A 23278-nucleotide genomic window follows, 5' to 3' on the forward strand; every position below is an offset into this window, starting at 1 on the left:
AAAGAAGTTAAAATGTAACCTCAACGTTTGACTTATAAGTAATGTTTTATAAATATAGCTTGTATTTCGATCAAGTTTCCTCTTTAATTCAGCTCATGATTTTAAAAATGAAAATAATATATTAATTTTCATTGAAGAAAAACAATGATTCCGAAGATGAACAATGAGTCAAATTAAAATTAAAGACATATTTTCAGCTATATTTCATTTTTTTCAGCATGGAAAATTTTCCTTTCCTGAAGTAAACCGTACTTGTTGTAACACGATCGTCAGGCATGTTGATCGTAACAATTGCCGAAACGGAGATCCGAAACAACTTGAAACGTCCAGCTATATTTTAAAACAATTAATGGAAAGCATAAACGAATAAATGGCAACATTTAATCCACATTCGACGCATATGTCATTGCACCAGTATTTTAAGCAAGAAGGACAAAATTATAATATTGACCGATGGGTCGGCAAAACTCTCGCAAGCCTCGAGGCTAGGATGTGCGGGCAAAAAACTCACCTCGTCTGGCGGGATGTAAGCGCTGGGTCCGTGGACCGTCGGCTTCGGAACCGGAACCCCTCTCTCCTGTAAAGCAAAAAAAACACGAAGAGGTGAGTGGACGAAAGCGATCAAATTAAGGCGGGTGAGGGACTACAAAAGAGCTACAACGAAAATAATGGAAGCAGCCTTTTAAGTTGGTGCCGAAAAGGGTGAGAGAAACCTTTCTTCGGTGGAACAATTACCAGATAAATTGGGGAAAGTGAGGCGTGGCACCAGGTAGATGAATCAGTATGCTTTGAAAAAATGGTCTATATTGAGTTAAAAATTTGAAGCCGTAATTTCGCTTTAAAAGTAATTAAAAATGTAAAAACGCGATCCATACCAGTACAATTCCAGGCATTGCTGTTCATATAAGTAATTGTGTCGTAGTTGTGTAAGTAGTGATATGGCCTTCATAAAATACAATAGCAGTATAAATTAAAAATTTACACATAGAACACTCATCCTGGTCAGCTAAGCCAGTCAGTTCTGGCTTGACAGCAGGTTCCGCGTAAACAAAAACAAAATGTGAGCTTAAAGTGTTGATATTATAACGCTACATATATTGTGTCCCGTTTTTTCCAAGCCCTAATCCATTCTGTATAATGATCAGTCTTTTATTCTCCCTTGCACAGCATTTAGTGACTGTAATATCCTTAAAAATTTAGGTATATCATCAAAGGTTAGAGGTACAGTAACCTCCAATTTTCTTCTACCTTGATTGTATGATAATTTTTTTACATACTTAATATTTTCCCTTAATGGCAATTCCTTTTTATTTAAATTAGGTATTTTATATTTGTCATAAAAAAGTTTCCCATTATGATGGGATATCCACACAGATAACTTTACATAAACCGTAACATTAAAATGCCTATTAAATGAAATAATATAAACTGATAGGTTACTACAAGAAAATATAAGGAAATAATGAGTAAACTGAGACGGGAAACTAATAGGGCTAAAAAAGAAAAGATGAGTGCGAGGATTTTGAAAGATTACTGAGGGATGACGAAATGAGTGCGCTGGTTCATTTAGTAATTTCTGGGTTCATTAAGTCATTCCTGTTTAATTTAGTAATTTTCCTTCCAGATGAGAAATTATGCATACAAAGTTTACCTAAATAATCCCTAATAGATTTTTCACCTTTCGTGTAGAAAATTCGTGCACATAATACCAGGTCTGGAAGAAAACTTACTAAATTAACTAGAAAAGATACGAACCCTAGGTAATAATTCATCACACATCTATATTTTCAGGATATCAGGTGAATTAGTTTAAGCAGAGAAGTGCTATGATATTTATAGGATACCTGAAGTCAGACAGACATTATGGCGAGATTGAAAGTAGATTTGAGGTAGTTGAAATAAAATAAGGTAATAAGGTAAGGGTGTACATGACATTCCCGTAGAACTAGTTAAGGGTTTAGGAAAAAATGAGAGGGAGAATGTGCATGGACTATTCGACATTTATGAATAAATGGGCATTTATGGATGAATGGGCGTTTATGAGGGAGGGATTTGGTTTTAAAATGTTGTCAGATAAGTGTAAGCTCCTGTTCCAAAAAAGAAAAATGTAGCATTAAAAGAGGACTACAGAACAATTAGTTTAATTAGATAAAATGGTTCTCAGGATCATCAACAGAAGGACAGAGGGTAGGGCAAATGATTACTTAGGGGATGCTCAGTTTGGGTTTAGGAAGGGGAGAGGCACTCGTGATGCCATAGCGGTAATGAAGTAAATAATGGAGAGGAAGATAAATTACAATCCGGAGGTATTTGTCTCTTTCGTCGATTTTGAAAAGGCGCTCAGTCGAGTGAATTGGGTGGAATTAATGCATATATTGGACAGAAAAGGAATAGAACGGAGGGGCAGGAGGCTAATCCGCAACTTAAGCAGGGGGAATTTAACTGCTCAATATAGAATGGCGGATGGAGTTCGAATGGGCAGTATTAGGAAGAGAGCTAAGATAGTAGTGAATTATCACCTGTGCTGTTCAATATATGTACGGAGGAAATAACTAAAGAGGCGTGGGAAGAACTGGAGATGGGAATCGGTGAGGAATCCATTGGATCAGTTAGGTTTGCGGATGCTCAATATTTAGTTTGCCAGTCAGTCAAGGGATTGTAAATATTGCTAAGAGAATTAAAAGCTCAGCGAAATATGTACGAGATGAGACTCAACGAATATGCGAATAGGAAAAATGATACGGTGTACCAGAAAGTTACGAAAAATATTGAAAAATAAGCTTATTAACCTGATTAGGTGGAATATTTTCCATCATATGTGTTTTGGGACCAAATGGTGGAATTAACAGGAACATAAGAATCGCGAGGGCGTAAAAACTTTCACAAGGAGGAGGGAAGGAATGGCAACGACTTTGAGCAAGGATATTAAGAAAAGGCTATTTTAAACTTTAGTATGGATCGTGGTTTTTTACGGCGCGGAAATATGGCCATTGGTGCCATTATTGGACTTTATGAAATGTGGGTCTGTGGAAGGATGGGAACGTTTAAATAGGCAAAAGGGGAAACAAACAAGGAAGTGCAAGATATGGATGACGACGAGGAAAGATGAATAGGAAAATTTAAAGGAGGCTAGAAAAATGGATGCAGAGCATTTTATTTGGCCATGGGATGTTGAAGACTGCGAAAAAGGGAAGAATTTTAGGACAGTAAGGAAATAGTATAAAAGGATAGGCATGCAGGACAAATGAACGGACAAAGGAAGTATGAATAACTGAAGAGACTTTATTAAAGTGCCAAATGCCCGCTGGTGTAGGGTTAGGAGAGGAAAGTATATGTATCGTTTGACCGTTGTGATGGCTGAAAAATCAATACACACTAGTAAATTATGCAGGTTAGTCTTTGCCAAAAATATTTTCCTCCGTATAAATTAACAAATAGTCATTTTGCCAGAGTAGCGAATTGCATTCGTTTCAGAGAACAATTCCTCTGCATAGCGGTTTTCTCGTTCGGAGTCAACCAATAATCTATATAAATTATGATTTGCATAAAATAATTTAAGTTCCTCTTGCTAAATGATGGAGTCTCTTCCAATATTTATCGCAAATCGGTTTAAAATATTAAGTGAGGGAGAGGAGAGAAAAAGTGGATGTCTTAGTGGAGTTCAATGCCTCCATAAAAAGTAATTATGCAAAATATTTCCGAGTATGGCGTTATTATTACTAAATATTAGTTGAAATTTTTACTATAATGATCACAGCAATTTGATAGATTGCGATTTGATCAAGTCACTTTTAGTCGCCCAATTTGATTTAAAAAATTATTGAGCATTGCCTTTCAAAGCAGCCAAATTAGAAGTATTATTTGAAAAACGTAGAAAAAGACTGAAATACGTCTGTTAAATTTGCATTTCATTATGGGAGTATCCAGTGACAACAATTTCAAGCATCAATACAAGATTATTATTAAGCGGAATTCTCAAAAAGAAATGAATCTAATATGAACCAGTTTTATTCAGCGCAATCTACAGCGGAGTACAAAATTCTCTGCAGCAAATTGATTTGCTCGCATGTGTACACATGTTTGATACACTTCAAGATAATATTTAGCATTTTATATTATATGCTATTATAATCCAATTTAATTGGAATTATTAATTCGAAAATGAGTCCGGAATATATTTAAATTTACAATAAATGATCGGAAATGTAACAATCGCAGAGTTACTAAATTAAATTACGCAGTCAAATTAATGTTGCTGCAAAGGAAAAAACTGCATCAGAATCGACGACCCACAATTAACAAAGTGTTTCTTACGATTTAGAGGATTTAAAAATAACAAATTGACATTAATAAAAATTGAAAAAACAAAGACTCTAACATTGAAATAGACTTCAAAAAGTCTGATAATTCAAAACGGAAAATTAGCGTGACCTTACCCCTCGTACATTCATTTTTATTATTATATGAAACAGAGCCCTCTCGTAAGTGTTTTTTTAAATCTCAAGTTTAAGGGCTCTCAACACTCGGGTATTCTTTCTGTTTGGAAACTTGAGGGCCTTCACTGGCGAGCAAACTCATCAGCAGGGGGCTGCAGTTAAACGTGGAAATCGCGTGAGTCGGGTTGCGCTCATATTTTAACGGCCATTCGCAGTGCGTGCGGTCGAACAACTTAGTCGATACGAAACCGAGATGCCTGTTTCGATGGATGAAGGGGCTTAACCCACGGAAGAGCAAAGGGACATATAGAGACACGCACGTATACAGTAGCGGGAGCCCAGTCCTGCAGGAAGGAATCAATGCAATTCTTTTCCTTCATAATATTTATTAGACCTGTGCACAATGTTTTATACTGCTTCAAAATGGTGCTCAGAGAAACATCAAGTTTCCACAGAGCTTAACTACGGCAAGGTAGTACAATACTTCAACACAAAACACACCGTATTTAGAATGGGAATTCTCTACACCGAATCGCAGCCACCTCTTTTGTTGCAATGAACAACGGAACAGCAATTTTATTTAAAAATCAGTCTTTCTGTCTTGATGTTTTCGCAATAATACAATGTTTTAAGACCGAAAAATTATATGCGTCAACCACACATTCAAGAAAAAAGAAATGGCCAAGAAAGGGAATAAGAATGAATGCAAGTCGAACAGAAAAGATGAAAGAATGTTATCCAGGGTAAACAAAAGATATAAAAGACGTACATAATTATTTTTAGTTATATAGTATAACTAACATAATTAATGAACGAAAAATCTGTAAAACCGCCTCATAAATTACGGGAACTGGTCATTAGGAAAGGGGCTAACTAGATCACAAATGGAAATTTACGATCAAAGGATAATCAGTTTAAGTTATGTTCGTCTACTTCATCAACAAACCCCAGTCCTCGGCGCTGAATGGGTAATTATTGAAACTACAAGTCCTTCCAGCGTGGACTGTTGCGTGAATCATCATTCTTTAGTGTTTACCAAGACCAGATCCAAAGCTCAATCCGACAGCTGAGACGCATTTAAAGCAATGAAAAAACCAGCCACTACGGAAAACCCACCTTCTCCGCTCCCCGCCGGCTGGTCCCTTGGCTACGAGGCTGATCGTTAGCAATGCGTACCCAAGGGGAGCGGGGAACGAATGCAGAACAGGCCACGTCACATCGCGCGCGGATTGAGGGCGTAAACAAATTACAGAAGCGAAGCTGAGGGCTCAGATGCCACCCATGCATTATTTATCTTCGTAAATCTGTGCAGAGGTAGGTATCGATCCCCTCCGTGTACGCTCCCCTCTTTATTTCCTTAGGTGCAGGAGTGAAAGCTTGATTTGCGGTTCGGACGAAAGCAATGATTTCATTGCATACGAAACAACAAGACCACGTACTCAACACAGTTCTCCGTAGAGGACAGTCACAGACCTACAGTTGGAAAACCTAGTGGGACCACGGTATAAAAAACTACTACGTTTCTAACGAAATGCTCATCTACAAAACACTTGAGGAACAAGTTCATACTTTGAAAATTGAGTGAATCCTTCGAAGATAAAAAACCAACAGAAATCCTCTGAAAACGTTGAGCTAAATTAATTGGACAAATTCTTAGGCACAGCGATATTTTAGCCGTAATGGCAAAAACCACTGAAGGGAAACGCAATAGAAAGTCATCGATCAATTAAAAAACATAAGGGTGAAATCAATGGAATATAATTGAATACGAATAAAAAAGAAGATGCCAGCTTTGACAGCTGCTAACGAACAAAATCTAGCGCAAATTTTCGACGAAGCTGATTCATATGGTGCGCATAGAGTGATTTGCTCCAGCTTTGTCCGTATGAGACGAATAAGTGTCGTTTTCATAAATAATTTAATCACCTCATTTTTTTACAAAGTTAAATGGTGCAGTAAAAATATATAAACAGTCTTGTTGTTGAATGAATATACACACATATCAAGATCCATTGCCGGCCATTTACTGGTCTTTATGCCGCTAGATTAAAATTACAGAACAATTTAATATCGTTTTATGTAAAAAATAATACATTTGGGTTTATCTATGCTATTTTTTGTAATTTTCAAACTTACATCAATTAATAACATACTCATTAAATGCTCAATCAATAAGATACTCATTCAATGTTCGATTGATAAATAACAAAAAGTTTTATTTCGAGCTTATTATTATGATTTTTCGCATAGTATTAGAGTAATGATATGATTGTTACAGAGTATTTATATTATTAAAGGGACTATATGTAAGTACACAGCGTAGTTCTATCGGTAAGTGTTGTTCCGAAATAATTAAATTTAAAACAGCGAAGCCATAACAGAGATAACATCGTTAACGATGTCTCCGTTATTATACAGTCAAAAACATGGAAATTTCTGCGAAAATTGATATAAAAAATGTTCAATAACGAATAATATATCGTAAATTCCTTTATACAGACTACCATATAGCTTGCAGAATACAGGGCTTTAAAAGCACTTAAAATAAATGAAATTTTGAATTTATGGTTGCAAAAATGAAATTTAAGTTTTTTTTTCGATAATCTACTTTTATTATTTCTGTGCGTGTGATTTAAAGATTTCGAAGACTTAAATCCTAACAGTGCAATAGCGGTAAATAAAACTTTTCAATGAAAAAAACCTTATCGTTAAATATGCATATTTTCTTATTAATTCATTCCAACTACCCATTCATAATAAAGAACATGAATAATGGCAATTAAATTTCAATAAAGCACAAATGAGGAAAACAAGTCAATATTTCTCATGTATCTACGAAGCCCAAAGGATGTGCATTCAGTGAAAATGATGACTAAATTCAATATTATTTATGAGTCCACATCCGACGTGCCCGCACTCAATATTACAAAGTGACATAAACAAAGCTTTTATAGTTCCAGCGGCCAGAAATACGTTCCCTAATTGTAACGATTAACATTTCCCCCTATGATGTGAACAGAGATATCGCCAAGTATTAATAATATTTACATGTGATTCTCTCTGATAAAATATTCACTGGAACCCAGGAACAGTGAACGCACCAGATTATACGCAACGGCCGACAGGAGAGCGTGTCAAATTGGATGCATTTTTTCGGCATAATGCTAATCAATTGCTAATACCCAAATCCTCATGTTTAATGTTAAAATTAACCTAATGATTTAAAAATGCCAGTCAATTCTAGTACCGAGTAATTCAAAATCGGAGGCTATTCAACTTCCCCGAGAATGTTTTAAATATTTTAAAATTATTGTTTCTTTATTGAGGAAGCAAATGATTCCCCGGTGAGCATGACTCGCGAAGCATTCAAGGCTTGAAAATATACTCGAATTATTTACAGAGGAAAATTATCTATCAGGCCTATTTTAGACCAGGATTATGTTTAAAAGAAATAGGTAGATAAAGAGGAGATCTCGCATTCTATACTACCTTGATCAAAAAGTTCCCGGAATAACCACCGTGTGGCGCTCCCATCGTTCCGATTTGAGTTCTGTTTTTTTTGTTAAATTGGTACATCTGTTGTTGATATTCCCTTTAAATCTTAGTGTCATAACTTGACATTTGCAAAAGTTACGTAGCCAAGAGTACATCTATCTCTGTGTGTTGGCGATTTTTTAGAATTTCAGAAATGGATTTAAATTTGCAACAACGAACTTGTATTAAATTTTGCGTAAAAAACGGATTTAGTGGCGCACGGACGTTGGAAATGTTGGAAAAGTGTTTCGGCAACGATTCTCTAAAAAAACGGTCGTTTACCAGTGGCACGAGCGGTTCAGAAGTGGTCGTGAGTCAATCGAAGATGATGAACGCAGTGGCAGACCATCGACATCGAAAGTCGGTGAAAAAATTGATAAAGTAAAAGAAATGTTGGTCAATAACCGCAAATTAACCATCAGAGAAATAAGCGGAGGACTTGAACATTGCCTATGGATCCGCCCAAGACATTGTGGTTAATGATTTGGGTTTCCGTCGTGTAGCATGCCAAAAGACCTCAATTTCATGCAAAAAAGAGACCGTGTTGACGTCGCAAAAGACATGATTTGCGAGGCTGAATCCGATCCCACATTCATCAAAAGGATCATTACTGGAGACGAGACGTGGGTTTATGAGTACGACACGCAATCCAGACATCAGGCAAGTGAATGGCGTTCACCAAATGAGCCGAGACCAAAAAAACCACGTCGTTTTCAGTCAAAAAAGAAGGCAATGCTGACGGTTTTCATGGATTACAACGGTGTAGTGCATCATGAATTTTTGCCAGAAGGCCAGACAGTAAACAAAGAGTATTATTTGGGCGTTATGAGACGTTTGCGTGAAGCAATTCGCCGAAAGAGACCAGAAATGTGGGCAGAAAACTCGTGGATTTTGCACCATGATAACGCACCGTCGCACAGTGCTATCATTATTCGTAATTTTTTGACGAAAAATGCAACAAATACCATCCAACAGCCACCGAATTCACCTGATTTGGCTCCCTGTGACTTCTTTCTGTTCAATCGAGTTAAAAAACCATTACGGGGAACGCGTTTTAGCAGCCGAGAGGAAGTAATGGAAAAATCGCAGGAAGCACTGATGGACATACCGAAAACCGAATATAAAAAATGTTTCGAGGATTGGATCAAGCGCTGGCATAAGTGTGTTGCAGTCGATGGGGATTACTTTGAAGGGGACAATATAGATTTAGATGAATAAACTTGTATTTTTAATTTTCTGAATAAATTCCGGGAAATTTTTGATCAAGGTAGTATATCTTAGTTTCAAGAGCAAAGTAATTAGAAGGGAATGTTGGGTTAGGAATAAACGATAGTAATGGACAAACAATACAATTAAACGCAAAGGTGACTTAAAATCATATGGCCGCCATTTTTCACATGCACATCTAAATGACATAGGCCAGGAATTGCAAAATGTTAAATTTAACGCCACGACGCCTTAAGTGTAATGAAACATCTTAGCAAATATTGCTGCTCCATGTCGTCGCAAATACATGAAATAGCATCTAAGTAATCGTGCTCGAGGTAAAGTAATCCGATGGTTAACTCGCTCACTTGCCAACAAAAGACTGCAGGTTAATTTTATTGCGAACGTCAGTTTTGTCATTCACACGATTTGGTCCCTGGGAAAACTCAATGGAAAGAGAAATGAGCTTGGCTTAGCGGGATGCCAGTGGACAAAATGGAAAAAAGAGGTGGCCTAATAGCAAAAAAAGTATCAACTTTTAAATATTTCCATCATTCTGACATAAATGAGGGACGTCCTGTGATGTGCATCACAAAGAGGTTTCCACAAGTTGGCGACATCTCTCGGGTTAATCGAGTGGAAGCAACCCGTACCCTAATGACCTAGTCGAACTGAGCCCAACGAGTGTTCACCCGATTGTGATGGGACGGTAGAGTTGGAAAACTCTCGAGGGCCGAGCCCATAGAGAACAAGGGGCCGAACACTTTGTTGAGCAGGGCGAAGACTTGGGACGCGGCACAATTTCAGCGCTACCCCGTTGACAATGGGACTCAGGGTAAAAAGAACCAAAGTCTTGCCACCGAACGCAATGTCATAGAGGAAAACGTATTCCAAGAGAGGTCTTGTGTTAGAGTAAGTGGGACATGAAGAAATATTAACGCTAAGAACAAGTGACTCTGAAAGAGTTCATTGTCCAAATACGAGTACATACAATCAATGAAAACTGTGGTGAATTGGAGAAATTTATCAGTGAAATTTTAGCAGTAAATTTAATTAGTCACTCACGACGATTAAGTGTCCATTTTAGGTTTGTTCTGTGATTTAAGTTCGTAAATACTTTTTCCGATTCAATGTACATTAGAAGATGAAATATAGTTAAAATATGATTATGGGAGTTACATATACAAGTAAAAGGTGAAAAGGCAAATCAAAATATTGCTATAACGCTAAAATATTTTATCGGCTTACGGAAAATTAATAAATTTCTCTATAAACTTGTTTATAGAGTAAGTTTAGGCACACGCATCGTCATTTCGCAGGGCAAATGCTCGTATATATAAGTGTTTTTGAATACGCACATACACATGCTATATCATACACCTTGTATATGCATGCGTAACATGAGAAAATATTGCTGAATGTCAAATCAATAAATAATCAACTAGAAAATAAGAAACGAAAAATTCGTTGAATATGGAGAACCATGTAGCCGTACACATTTCTCAAAATTAAATTTAACTCAAAGAATTAAATTTCATTGTAAATACGTTGGATATCTCGTCCAATCGGAAAGTTAAAGGATTCCTACACCTGATCTTAAACGCACTCGTGGAAAATTCTCCAAGGGAGTTTTTTAATTTCCTCCAGAAATGTTAAATTCTTGGAAAGTATCTCACAAAATCAATAATCTCCCGTCACAGTTGAGAAGTTTGCTCCAATTATCATTATTTGCCATCTGCACGAAGCGACCAATTCAAATCCATTCTTGATGCACACTATTTGCACACAATGAAGTGAGGAATACCTGAAACGCACACAGCCAATCACCATCCTGCTTTCCCTTCGGTCATAAATGTCACGTTACAAGAGTGCAGCAACCTACAACCAGATGGGATTCCTGCATCCTGAAAGGTATACGAGACATCATAGCTTAGAAGGTGTGAGGGTTGCATAAAACCTACGGGGCCACCTGCACCTCATGAGCGTTCCAATTTCCGTTATTACCACGGCTGCGAAATGCGACTTGGAGGGAAATCGGAAGGAAGGCGGCAAGCCGAAAGATAGACGAGAGGGTGTACTTCGTTTAAGGGAAGGAAATTAAGTCATTTCATTGCCATGGAGCTAGTGGTTGGGGTTCAACTGATTGCAGAATGATATCGTGCCGTAAGTTTTATCGCTTTAGGAGAAAATTTTCAATAAAAACAGGATAATTAATAAAATTGGATACTGAATGAACTCCGTGTAGATTAAAATAAATGATTACTTAAGCCTTCAATGTGGATTGCATCGCTGTATGGGTCAGAGGACTGAGCTTGGAGGAATTGGGATGGGTACATAACACGCTTTTTAGTTTTGGGAGAAGAGAAGAAAAGAACAAACGTTAGATAGAGAGGCAATATAACAATTGAGTCTCACATATGGTGAGGAAGGAAATGTGGCAAAATTATAAGAAGAAAGGAAGTATTTTTGAAGGGATATATAAAGCTAGTGGTATGTTATAGGCAGAGATAGAAGAGAGAATGTGGATTAAGTCGGGAAGTTAACAAATAGAAAAGGCTTTTTGGATTGACGAAGTTTGTTCAAGATACGAACATTTGAGAAGCAAATTATAAAGGGCTGGAAAGTGGTAATGAGCAAGGAAAAATAATTTAAGACAACGAAGATATGCAATCACTTTAACGAATCGCCCGATGACGTAGGTGAAGGGGAAATATACAGGGTCTGTCCCAAAAATAAGGAGAATTATTTTTTGCTACCAATGCAGATGGCTGGAATGATTTGTGATGGTAAAGGTAATGGGAGATCTTGGGAAAGCAATGTCACCCACGTCATTTAGCTATGGGCATTTACAGTGCGTAGATTGCTACTGGATTGGACCCCTGTTTGATGGTCACGTCACGAATTCACGATTCCCCTCTCCATGGAGCAATGATATGTGATAAAATTGTGCATGAAGCTCAGAAAATTGGGTTCGGAGGCAATGACCATGGAGTATACTTATGGAGACGGAGGATAGTCACAAATGATGGCCTTCTGCTTGTACAGGATGTTCTGGGAGAGTAACGAGAAGGTTGACGATAAGGAATGACCTGGACATCCATCAAAAATATAGTGAGATAAAAAGGTGCATCCTTAAAGTATAATACTTCCTAAAAACGAATTTCCGTTTATAGGTTCAGCCGATTGTGGCCGACAAATAACATTGGATGTCCGTTTTACCCATGACATTTCTCGGTAAAACATTCTCCCGGAAAAATGAGACAATATGTTAGTGTGTCAAACGAGTAAAAAAAGGAATCTGATTTGAAGATTACGGTGAAATTAATACATCCTATTTATCTTATACAAATATCCAATTGAAATATGAACTTTTTGAGGCTAGCAATTCCGGCATGAATTCCGGGGACAATTTCGTTAATTTCCGACGATTTTAACGTGTTTCCGTTTCGTATATTATTAAGGGCGCAAAAGCAACTTCAGCGAAAAATATTTCCCAAAAGAAAAAATAATCCTACATCAACGATTATTGTTCTGCATAATACATGTATATATTTTAAGTCTTGAATAGAGCTTGACAATATATATTTTACTAAAATAATACATTTATGCGTAAATGCCTCATCCTTTGACAGTAAAAACCAGTGGCAATCTTTGTACAATAAATATATATTAATGTAAGTCTAAAACTGATCTTAACCAATTTTCTTACAATGAAATAAATAATTATTCACAAAAAATTCCATTCACTGATCTCAGCAGCCCCGATATTTGGAGCAATATATTCAGATCTCTCCTTTAATTTGAGGCAGAATCCACAACTTCCACCGAGAATTATTACTATTAGATGTAATAAACCGGTCAGAGTACAGATTTGATGGATAAATCTAATTATCCTATTACATTTCTAAACCCAACCTAGCAAAATAGTAAAATAAATACTCAAAAATCAGCTGTAAAATAAACCACATTTCTTTAACAGACAACCTACCTACTTTAATTCCAACCACTAGTCTTTTCATTTACTGCTTCTATGTAATTTTCCCAAAGTTCAACCCTCTACTGCAGCCCTTCAACCATCCAATGCCACTCGTTAATCTATTTCTTCATTTTGTCTGCCCTTTTATGAATGACTTAACTTCGAATGATCAAATGCAGAGACCTTTTTTTTGCTTTATTTTCCACGCAATTTATACTCTCATTCTTCTCTATACCCACAGCCTAACGGCTACAATCTAGGCTTATCCTTTCAACTCAAAGGCCAAGTTTCAGAGCTAAAGAAGGCCACGCTCCATATTAACGTTTTCACCAGTTTCTTCATAATATCTTTCCTCATATTTCATTTCATCAACTATTTTTTAATATCATGTATTTTTCTTGCCATTGTTTAAAAACAAATATAAAAAAAAACAAACTCTGCTGTTTTGAGCTCAGAATCGGTCATTTGAACGTGTACGTATTTATATTATAAGAAGAGGAATATAAATCGATACTTTTGAGACCCTCAACTGAGGCATCTCTGTAGTTTTCTTGGCCCTCTGGTCAGAAGAAAGGTGACGGACTACGTCCATCTCCTCTGCAGGCTAAGTAAAAGCAGGTAGAGGACCCTATATTTACTCGCGTTCCGAGAGGCGATAACCGCAGGGTTCACTTCGATGACTCACCAGTGGATGGCCATATTATAGAAATCAATTTCTAAAATGCTTATCATTTGTATAAAAATTAAATGATATTTATTTTTGATAACCTGATCGATTTGAAAACAAAGCGCTTTAAAATCCGTTGGATTCGCGACAGTGGAATACAAGCACAATTGAGCGAGGAACTTGGGGAAGAACGAACCATGTTGGCCCTGACTTGGGTAAGAAAGAGTTTGGGACATTAAGATAAGAAAAGACTTGGAGCAAGAGACGCTCAAATGTACAATAACGTATCTCGCACATTCTTCATAATTTGTCCAACTCTTCCTGGTTTATTTTAATAAATATTCTGGTATCCATTTTTCACTCCAACACACAACGACAGTATCTTAATACACTAATTTCTCCTCTCTTGAGCCTTTCTTTTGCAATCACAAATCATACGCGAAGTTCATCAAAAGCCTAATTCAAATATTTCATTAAGACGTCATTTAAATTAGGGAACATATTTAGAGTCACATACGATATCAAATATAATTATAAGAATGAAAGAAGAGTTCATTGCGATATGCCAACTTACTTTTCAAAAGGGCTATCCATTTAGCAATTAAATCATATTAATTACAGCTATCTATCAACAAGCCTAGTGGAAAAATATTATAAATGAAAAATACAACTAAAAGGGCCATTTATTTTTTTTAATCATTGTTAACAGTTGAATAGCCGAATCGCTTGGAATAATGACGTATCAGTATTTAAAAATACTTTAAACTACCACCGCCCTGTCGTTTATTTGTTTGAGAGAAACCCCATAACTTAATACGCTCCAGTATTTCCACGAAACTTAGTAATAGGATGAAAAAGAATATTCCGTAATAAATGAGAAAACACGAGACGAGTATTCCCAAAAGCGTATTAATACAATATCAGCTCTAGCAATATAGATTAATCGAATTAGCTTTAATTGAGTCCGTAATTATTAAGCGATTAAAACATTCCAATGAAAAAAGGTAGCTTAACATTTTTAATTCGATATTCCGGTTATTATTCGATAATAAATTTAATTTTCTTACCCGGAAACTATTTATGATTTGATATAATTTTTGCAATCATAGCGGAGTCGAAAAATTAAAGCCAAAATTATTTCGCCAGCTCTATCAGACAGAAGATTAATCGGCACAATATTTATCAGGATTTTTAGCAGCTAAATTATTTGTTCCTACTTCATTTCGAAACCATATCTTCCAAATATTTTTCATGGCCCTTTGATGATCAAAACAGACGAATTAATTTAATGGAATTTCATTATTATTGATCAAAGGAAGATATGAGCAAGAAATATGCCATTAAAATTGTATGTTAAATTAAAGCGTAAAAAATATTATTAACGTATTCAAATAATTCTCGATATCACCTATATATATTTTATTTATTAGGTTATCTACTGGTTAAGGTAGGTTTTTGGATGGACAACACTACTAAATAAATATTTTGTGACTCCTAACAAAACACAAAATCCAGCATCCTACTCTACATCAGGTCCCTCTTCATCTACGAGTACTTTCTTCCTCCATTCATTCCGTCCAACATCCCTATCCTGTTCCTTCCCTTTCCTCGTTTGCCTAACATTCTCCCCTCTATTACAGTCTTCAGCATCCCACTGCCGGTCAATACCCCTTCATCCACTTTTCCTGCCTCCATAGGATTACACCCACCAAACCCCTCTCTTTAAGGATTTAAATCTAGTAAGGATTTAAGAAAAGACTCAAACGAGTCTTTTCTTAAATCCTTACTCAACGTCCCTGTAATCAACTCCCTCCTCCTTGGGAATGCCTCCTTGTCTAGATCTTTTGTAATTCAGTGAATTCATTAACTATATTATAAACAAAAATGTAAAACTTGTTACAGAACTATCATCATGAATCCGACAACAAAACTGTAGAATTACGAAATATCTGTGTAACTTAGCCAATTTACGACGCATGACATCCTGAGACCAAATAATCCCTCCGTTTCCCATGTGCCCCTAAAATCGTTTTTAGACTAAAATTGAGAGTGAATGCCGAAGGGACGCATTTAGCCTCAAACTTTCTCGCTCAACCCCTAAAACACGCTATTTCGTTTTCCTTTTCTTATTTTGTCCTTTCCACCCACCCCTTCGGGCTTCCAATTCTCTCGAGAGGAAAACGTGTGACTTCTCCATTTTTACGCTCGTACCCCCGATGGCCTTCAGCCATGAGCACGCAGGCTAGGTTCTCGATAGTGTCCTAAATGAGGGGCTTCTCATTTTTTATTTAGGGAATATACTAAGTAAAGGTAAGTAAGACTTGGACAACCTCCAATGCCTATTATCTTCTATTCATCGAGAAAAATTTAAATAAATTATTTCCTTCTTCAACTCTTCGTCACATGCCTTTATTCCGTAGTAGTAGTATCTTTTAGGGGAGGCGACCGAGAGCTGAGGTCATTTGCACCATTACGGATAGGTGGAAAAGAAGGAAGGGAGGAGAGAAACCCGGCGTCGGCATTAGCCTACTCTTAAAGAAAGGCGCAGAGGGGTCCTCAGGTTAACGTCCCACCCGACGGACGCGGTAATGACTCAAAGTGTTCTCCACAAAGAACCTCAAGTAGGTATCGGGATACCGTTGAAAAATATCTGCCTTCTCCGTCCCTCTGGGTGGGAAGCCAGTACGTCACATCCCGATCCCTGCCTTTATTCCTAAGCCTAAAAGGACTATTTCCAAACAATTTCCCGTCAGCTACGGTCTTAAACTCCACACTCATATAACCTTAAGAAATAATCAAACACTAGCTTATTCTCTTGTTTCAAAGATTATTTATCGGATCCATGCAGCTCGCTCTTACATTCTATATTGAAAAATTTACAGATATTTTTTTCTTCAGATCTTTATTATGAACTTTCATCGATTCTCTTCTTGTGAAATTATTCTAGGAAACTCAATTTTTCTCTTAATGCCCCCGAAAATACTCAACATTTTCCCTGAAAAAATGTTCAATTATGTGAACTGCTCCATAAATAGACAGCTAAATCCTTCTAAAATTGAAATTGCAAATTTCACCCGCCTTTCCTGGAGGTCTCAAAAGTATTTGAAAGTATGGATGCTAAATTTTATGGCTAAGTTTGAAATATACGTATGAAATGTTTGCGTATAAAAGCATACGTTTAAGAACAAAAATCGGGGATGCATCTTCCACCAGAGAGCCGATGAAATAATTCAAGAGTTCAATTGAATTCAAGTGAATGTGTAGTTTATATATCTCACTTATAAATATTGACTGTGAGCATTTGATTCACAATTATCTTGATAAAAAATAGAGAATGCAGCCGAGTTATGAAGGTTGGTTTGAGGAGAGAAGAAATTTGCAAAATTACTATAACGTATATTAAAGGGTAGGTGTTAAGGAATAATCCGAAACGTTCCTATAGAGTACATTTAATATGACGTAGTTACCTCGATCCATACTTCCTAGCCGTTTTCAACTACTGATACATTCACTGATTTCAGGAGTGAGTATGCTCTCGAAAACAAATGAATGTCCTGAGGCCTTGTGTTAAAATAAACCTAAAAAAAGAAAAAGGATAAAGTTCTCAAAGTATGCACAATAAAATAAATATTGAATCTGCCGATTTATTGGTAGTTACATAAAGCACTAAATATGCGAGTGAACAATCGGAAAACAAGTTCCGAAAATTTCTAATTTGATTTTCGACGGTCAAAGGGGAAGATGCAAATGAGTTCAAACCAAAGCACAATTAAAACAAACATAAAACGCAAAAAAAAGAAATCTTTTGATGTGACGATGACTCAAATGATTAAGGAAATTGCCTGAGATTAATTAAAATTTAATGTATCTGAAAATAGATAAATTTAACATTAAATAGATAAATAATAATGAATGAGTTTATGATTCTTCTGAGCACAGTAACTTATAACTGAAAGAACCGAAAAATATGGTAAAACTTCCTCTGAAATACATTCTCAGTATCCCATCCAATAGCCATATAAATGTGAACTGGTAATTAGAGCAATTTCCCACAATTAAAGTTTATTTTGGATAAAACTAAATCATTTATCTTCAAAGACAAGGGTTTATAATATATTTTACATTGCACAACTAGCATTACTCTCACTAATCTGGAGTACACTTCGCTGCCAGTCACTATACGGCACCAAGTGAGCTTTAACGAATCTTTTCGGCAACGACGTAATTCCTGGATAGTTGCATTTTATCTCCGAGTCCAAATTTATTGGAAACATGAATCGGGATACGAAGGAATGATTCGAAAAACGATCAATGATGGCATTCGGAGGATTATTAACAGATGCCTGATATCAACCTTTCATTTTTGCAATTCCAAAATAGGTTCAAAATATTATAAAATAATCTATTGTGCGGCTATCAGAAAAAATTGACTCAGGGCATACTCAACACTTACAGAAATATGTTGAAAACATCTTAAAACCTAAGATAAGTTTTTGGGGACAGAAAAAAATTACCGTTTTTGAGAAAATTCCTGAATAGAAAGAATAGCATAGGGCGTTCAGGCCAAAATGAGAACTAAAAAGTAGGCCTGCATTAAAGTTCACATTCACCTTTAAGATTCTTATTGTTATTCGACGATGGCAGTTCTTGTCGTATGAAGAAACACATCACAATAAAGCTCCCGAAGACAGGCGCCCTCAGGGTAACTCATACCTAAGCGCTTAAGTGACGTGACATTTTTCATTCTAATACGAGGACGAGAAAATGCACCAATCGCGAATAGCAATACAAAGATTGGTTGAAATGAAGAAAGAAAATGAACGTCGAATATTGTGATGCATAAATTACGAGGCAGCTGAGAAAGATATCAACATGACTGCCATTATAATTACTTATCATCCCCACACTTTGCGTAGACGTACGTATTCTTGGGAAGGAATGAATGTTGTTGGGTGGTTATTTAAGCAAGCCTCGTGAATTCAGCCTAGCTTAATTAATCAATCTGTTATCTTTGGGTTCTTAAAGGTGGCATTTCTATTTCTATTTTTCAAAATAAGAATTTGACAAGTAGTTTGAAGACAGATCATGACAGTCATGAAAATAATCAAGAAGTAAGAAGACGAGGTTAAAAATATTTATGGAAAACGACTGGAGCAGTTTGAGGTTTTCAGGTTTTATGACAGTTTTTCAGATAAAAAACTGCGTACGTATAAGATAGGTATCTAAGAAAAATGATTAATTCGACAAAAATAAAATTAAAGATAGGAGAAATAACGAGAGAAAATATTATAGGTAATTAAGCTAGGAGTAACTAAATATTAGTAGACAAATTCAAAGTGACCGCGGGAGATGCCGTGACAGTCAATTTTAACGGAGTCATCCCCTATTAATCATCACAATGCAATCATTTTATAGTGTAGACATCTTTTGGCTTGACCTGGCTTCGAACCCAGATCCCTCGATGACTGGCCAAGTGCTTTAGCTTGTTAAACTACCAAGTAAGCTACCCTAACCAGTTGAGCTAACGAAGGCGTTTTTATGACGCCTCGGTAGCTTAACTGGCTAAGCCAACCGAAGGCACTTCAGGGGATCCAGGCTCGGATTCAGGTCAAGGCGAAATATTTTCACATGTTAAAATTGGTGAATTGAAATATTGATGGCTTTGGAGTAGCGATGTACAAAGTTCCAAAAAATTAAGGATAAGCGGGTGCCCCAACATTAAAATTCGCTGTTTATAACTTGAAGAACGATAGGGGTAGGATATTTATTTGAGCAGAGAAAGAAATAAAAAGGTACTTGAACTTAAACGCCTGCCGCGAGTAAGGATACATGCATCTAGTCATTTAAAGAATTTTAAATCATAATATTTAAAATTAATATTTGCAATCAAAGTGTTGGAGAATGAAAACAATTATACAAAATTAAGTTTATTTTGGGAAGCATGAATACATTTAAGCGAGATTGAAACTTAAATCTATGAGAATATAAGTTTTAAAAAATTCATTGGCCACCAAAAAATTCACCAAAATTTCACCAAAAAATGCACTTATTTTTTATTCTAAATATTACATTAGCATCAAGAATAGACTGATTTTACTGCCCCAATGCTTGAATGAACAATTATTGGTTTTGCTTATACTAGTGCAGTATATGGACTTTCTCAAACATTCATATAGACCAACGGAAGGAGTGTAACTCAACGTTGGAAAAAATCAACCCACGGCAGGATAAAGATAAGCAAAGTAATGCTATAGGAGCATGTGAACTTTCCGAATAAATTTAGTTGGACTATCAACTTAAACAAATAATAAAATATTTATTTCCTCACTTTCTACGTTACAAAGCGAGGCCGGGTCTATTTTCTGGCACGTATTTACAGGACCTCTCATAATCCACCAAATATTATAACTAAAAACAAAACTAATTATAGAGTATTATTTAGATATAATTGAAGGTTCAACAAATTGCATCCCTAAATTTCTCATTCCGGGTTTCTAAAATTTTACGATCCATGAATCTCCAAATACACTACCTAAGAAGTATATAATCCCTTACGACATTAGATGCTAAGTGCTGCAATTTTAAAAGCAGCTGTTCCGTGAATTCCATTTTGATGGGTAGAGCCACTGGCAAATCAACAATATACCTCCTGAACCTAAATTTTGATCTCGCGACGGGGATTCAGGAAAGGAATGCTCTGAGCAGCTCCCGAAACCCGCCGTTTTATTCGATCCGCCTGGTTGATAGGAGGCAGAGAGAGAGAGCGTGAATGTGACGGCTGGAGAGGAAAAGGAAGAAGTATTCGGGTGATCGATCGAGAGCGGAAGTTAGACGAGCGAGAGAAGGAGAGCGGGTGGAGAGGGCGTGTGTGCATGGCTGGTGGTGCCTCTCGCAAAGGATCGGGAAATGGGGCGAAAGAATGTTTGGCGGAAGTGGAAATAGGAGAGCGGCGCTCTGGGGTGGTGGAGAGCATAAGGTGGGGGAGGGAGACGGTAAAACGGGAGGAGCGGATTGAGGGAAGGGGCGTAGGCGGGCAGGAGAGGAAGGAATAAGGGTTGCGATTGGGAGGGTAATGAGATGAGTAGAGGGCGGGAGTTAGAGAAGGAGTGAGACGGGGAAGAAGAGATTAGGGGACTGTGTGGGGGAATGGGCTGGGGGAGAGCGCGCACGGTTCAAAGTTTGGACTTCTTGTGCAGCACATTCATAGAATTAGGTAGACAGGACTATGAACTCTTCCGAACTTTTGTTTCAGAAGGTATTTTGTGAACTTTTATCTATATTAAAACACGCTACATGGGTACAACTTGCACATTTTGTCGGGAGACGAACATTTAGAGTAGAAGGCGCCGTGTGTATGGCAAGCAATGACAGTATTTGAAAACTTGTGAGCTACATGTATCTAATCACAGCTTGAATTTATGTCCATGGAAAACATTGTGCATAGCTGAAATTTAATTTTGATGCATGAAGAAAAAATTAAAAATAATTAATCCATTATTCTAAAACAAAAAATTTGGGGAAGTTAAAAATAATAATCAACATAATATATCATTTATCGAGTTACTTTCGTCAAAATGTTCCATTTACAGGAACAAATGTCATAATCCCAGAGACTAATGACCATGCGTCAATGCTCTTCGCCTAGACAGATTAAAATAAATGCACCTTTGTCACAGGAAATATATCATAATTTCCAAAACATCAATAAAGTTTATTGTAAGATATTTTTCCCAACCCTGAAGGAAGTTGGAGTGCAGTGAGCTGCGAAAGGGAGTAGGGTCTGAGGAGATTGGAGGGGCCGAGAAGGGGAGGAATCAGAGGATGCGGAAGCGAATCCGATCGCCGGGCTCGCCCCCTTTCGTACCGCAGGGCGTAATGATCTCGTTGGGCGGAGGAGCTAGAAATCTCATCGAGATTTCGGGGACATAGGGAGTGCGGAAGAGTGGAGAAGCGCGGAGGTTTAAGGGTGGCATAGAAGTGGAGAGGGAGTAGAGCTCCATCGGTTGTTTGCAGGGGTCTGGGTGGGAAGAGAGGTTTTCGGGACCAACGAGAATGAGAGGAGAAGAATGAAGAGGGGAAGAAGGTAGGGAGTGGAACCTCGAGCGAAGGAAAAGAGGCCACTGGTGATTGAAGGACTGGTAAAATAAAAGGGAATTCGAAGGGATGGACGACTGGAAAAAAAGAATAAAAATAGGAAACGAAGGGACGACGAGGAGCGAATGTTTAAGACTCTAATTACGTAATCAAGTGAAACTCGAACCTTTGGCTGGGAGACAAGAGAGAGGAAGTAGGAGCAGGAACAGGCATGAATAAATGAAAATAAGAGATGATTAAAATAAAACTATCAGTAGTCCAGCACCACTACTGGTCTAGAACGTCGAGTTTTTAATTAAGTGGTGGTCTTGCAGTCAAAGTTTCGGGTATAATTCCTATTATATTGACGTCAAACGAAAAAGGAACGTGCGGACGAAATCGAGTTTTTTGATTCCTCGCGAACGTAAAATCATTCAGCCTGGTGAGAGCAAGAAAATTTATCTGACGTGGAATCTCCTTTCATTGCACAGCCTCATCCGAATCCTACTGGCATTATTTAAATTATGAAAAAATATATGAATAATGATTTATTTCACCTAAAATATACCAAAAAGGGTCATTAAAAGATAGCTGAAAAAGAGGCAGGGGAATGGATTACATCTCGCACATAATGACTTGTTCCTCTGGAATCCTTAAAGATATGAACATACCTTGGCTAAGGTAAACTTTGAAGGTAAGACGAATCTTATTGATTATGTGTTTTTTCAAGATTTTTTTACAAGTCACAATAAATGCGACTGAGCGTAAATTACAAAAAAATATAGAAAAGTCATACGACGATTTTCATTCAGAACCTGCTAAAATTGTTCAGCGATTTAAATGAAAAGTCAATGTTGTAAGCAAAAACGCGCACTGAAAGTCACTGAAATTAACATCGTGATAGCATCCAGTCAGCTCCGATGAGTTAAAATAAATAATCTGGAAGAGTCAGAGGATTATTATCATAAAAAACGGTATTTTCAGGACAAATATTAGCTTATATAACATAGGCATAGGCATTAGCATATATAACATAGCATAAATAACATAGTCCAAAAAATAAGACATTAAGTTTAGATGTACTACATTGTTTGCTCAAGTGTATTTAAACTTCATTGACATCATTCCTGACTTAACTATTCGAACGAATCCCAGTAAAAATAATAAAATCACCACCAAACGAGCTATGTAGAGACAAAAAAACCTCACATCACGTGAATTCAGTACGATCAAAGAAGAAATTTGCCACACCGCGGAGTCCCATTAGCCTTGAACTATTCCTTAAATCGCAGCAATACTACTGTCACCAAGCAGGAAATATGAAACATGGACGAATAAGATCGGAAAATCCGATTTTGCTTTAATGCCACCGCGACAGGAAAAGCT

General features: G+C 36.9%; 1 protein-coding gene across 1 annotated transcript in view; it reads right to left on the reverse strand.

The window, feature by feature from the left end:
- The window catches only part of LOC139686885 (uncharacterized), a 763875-nt gene that overhangs the window by 249755 nt on the left and 490842 nt on the right, over nt 1–23278 (reverse strand). Inside the window, exon 2 of the mRNA XM_071583961.1 lies at nt 512–577. Coding sequence (XP_071440062.1) covers nt 512–577 — 66 coding nt within the window. The remainder of the gene's footprint in view (nt 1–511; nt 578–23278) is intronic.

The sequence above is a fragment of the Hetaerina americana genome, unplaced genomic scaffold, assembly GCF_022747635.1.
Source record: "Hetaerina americana unplaced genomic scaffold, ioHetAmer1.1.p SCAF_15, whole genome shotgun sequence".
Taxonomy (NCBI): Eukaryota; Metazoa; Arthropoda; class Insecta; order Odonata; family Calopterygidae; genus Hetaerina; species Hetaerina americana.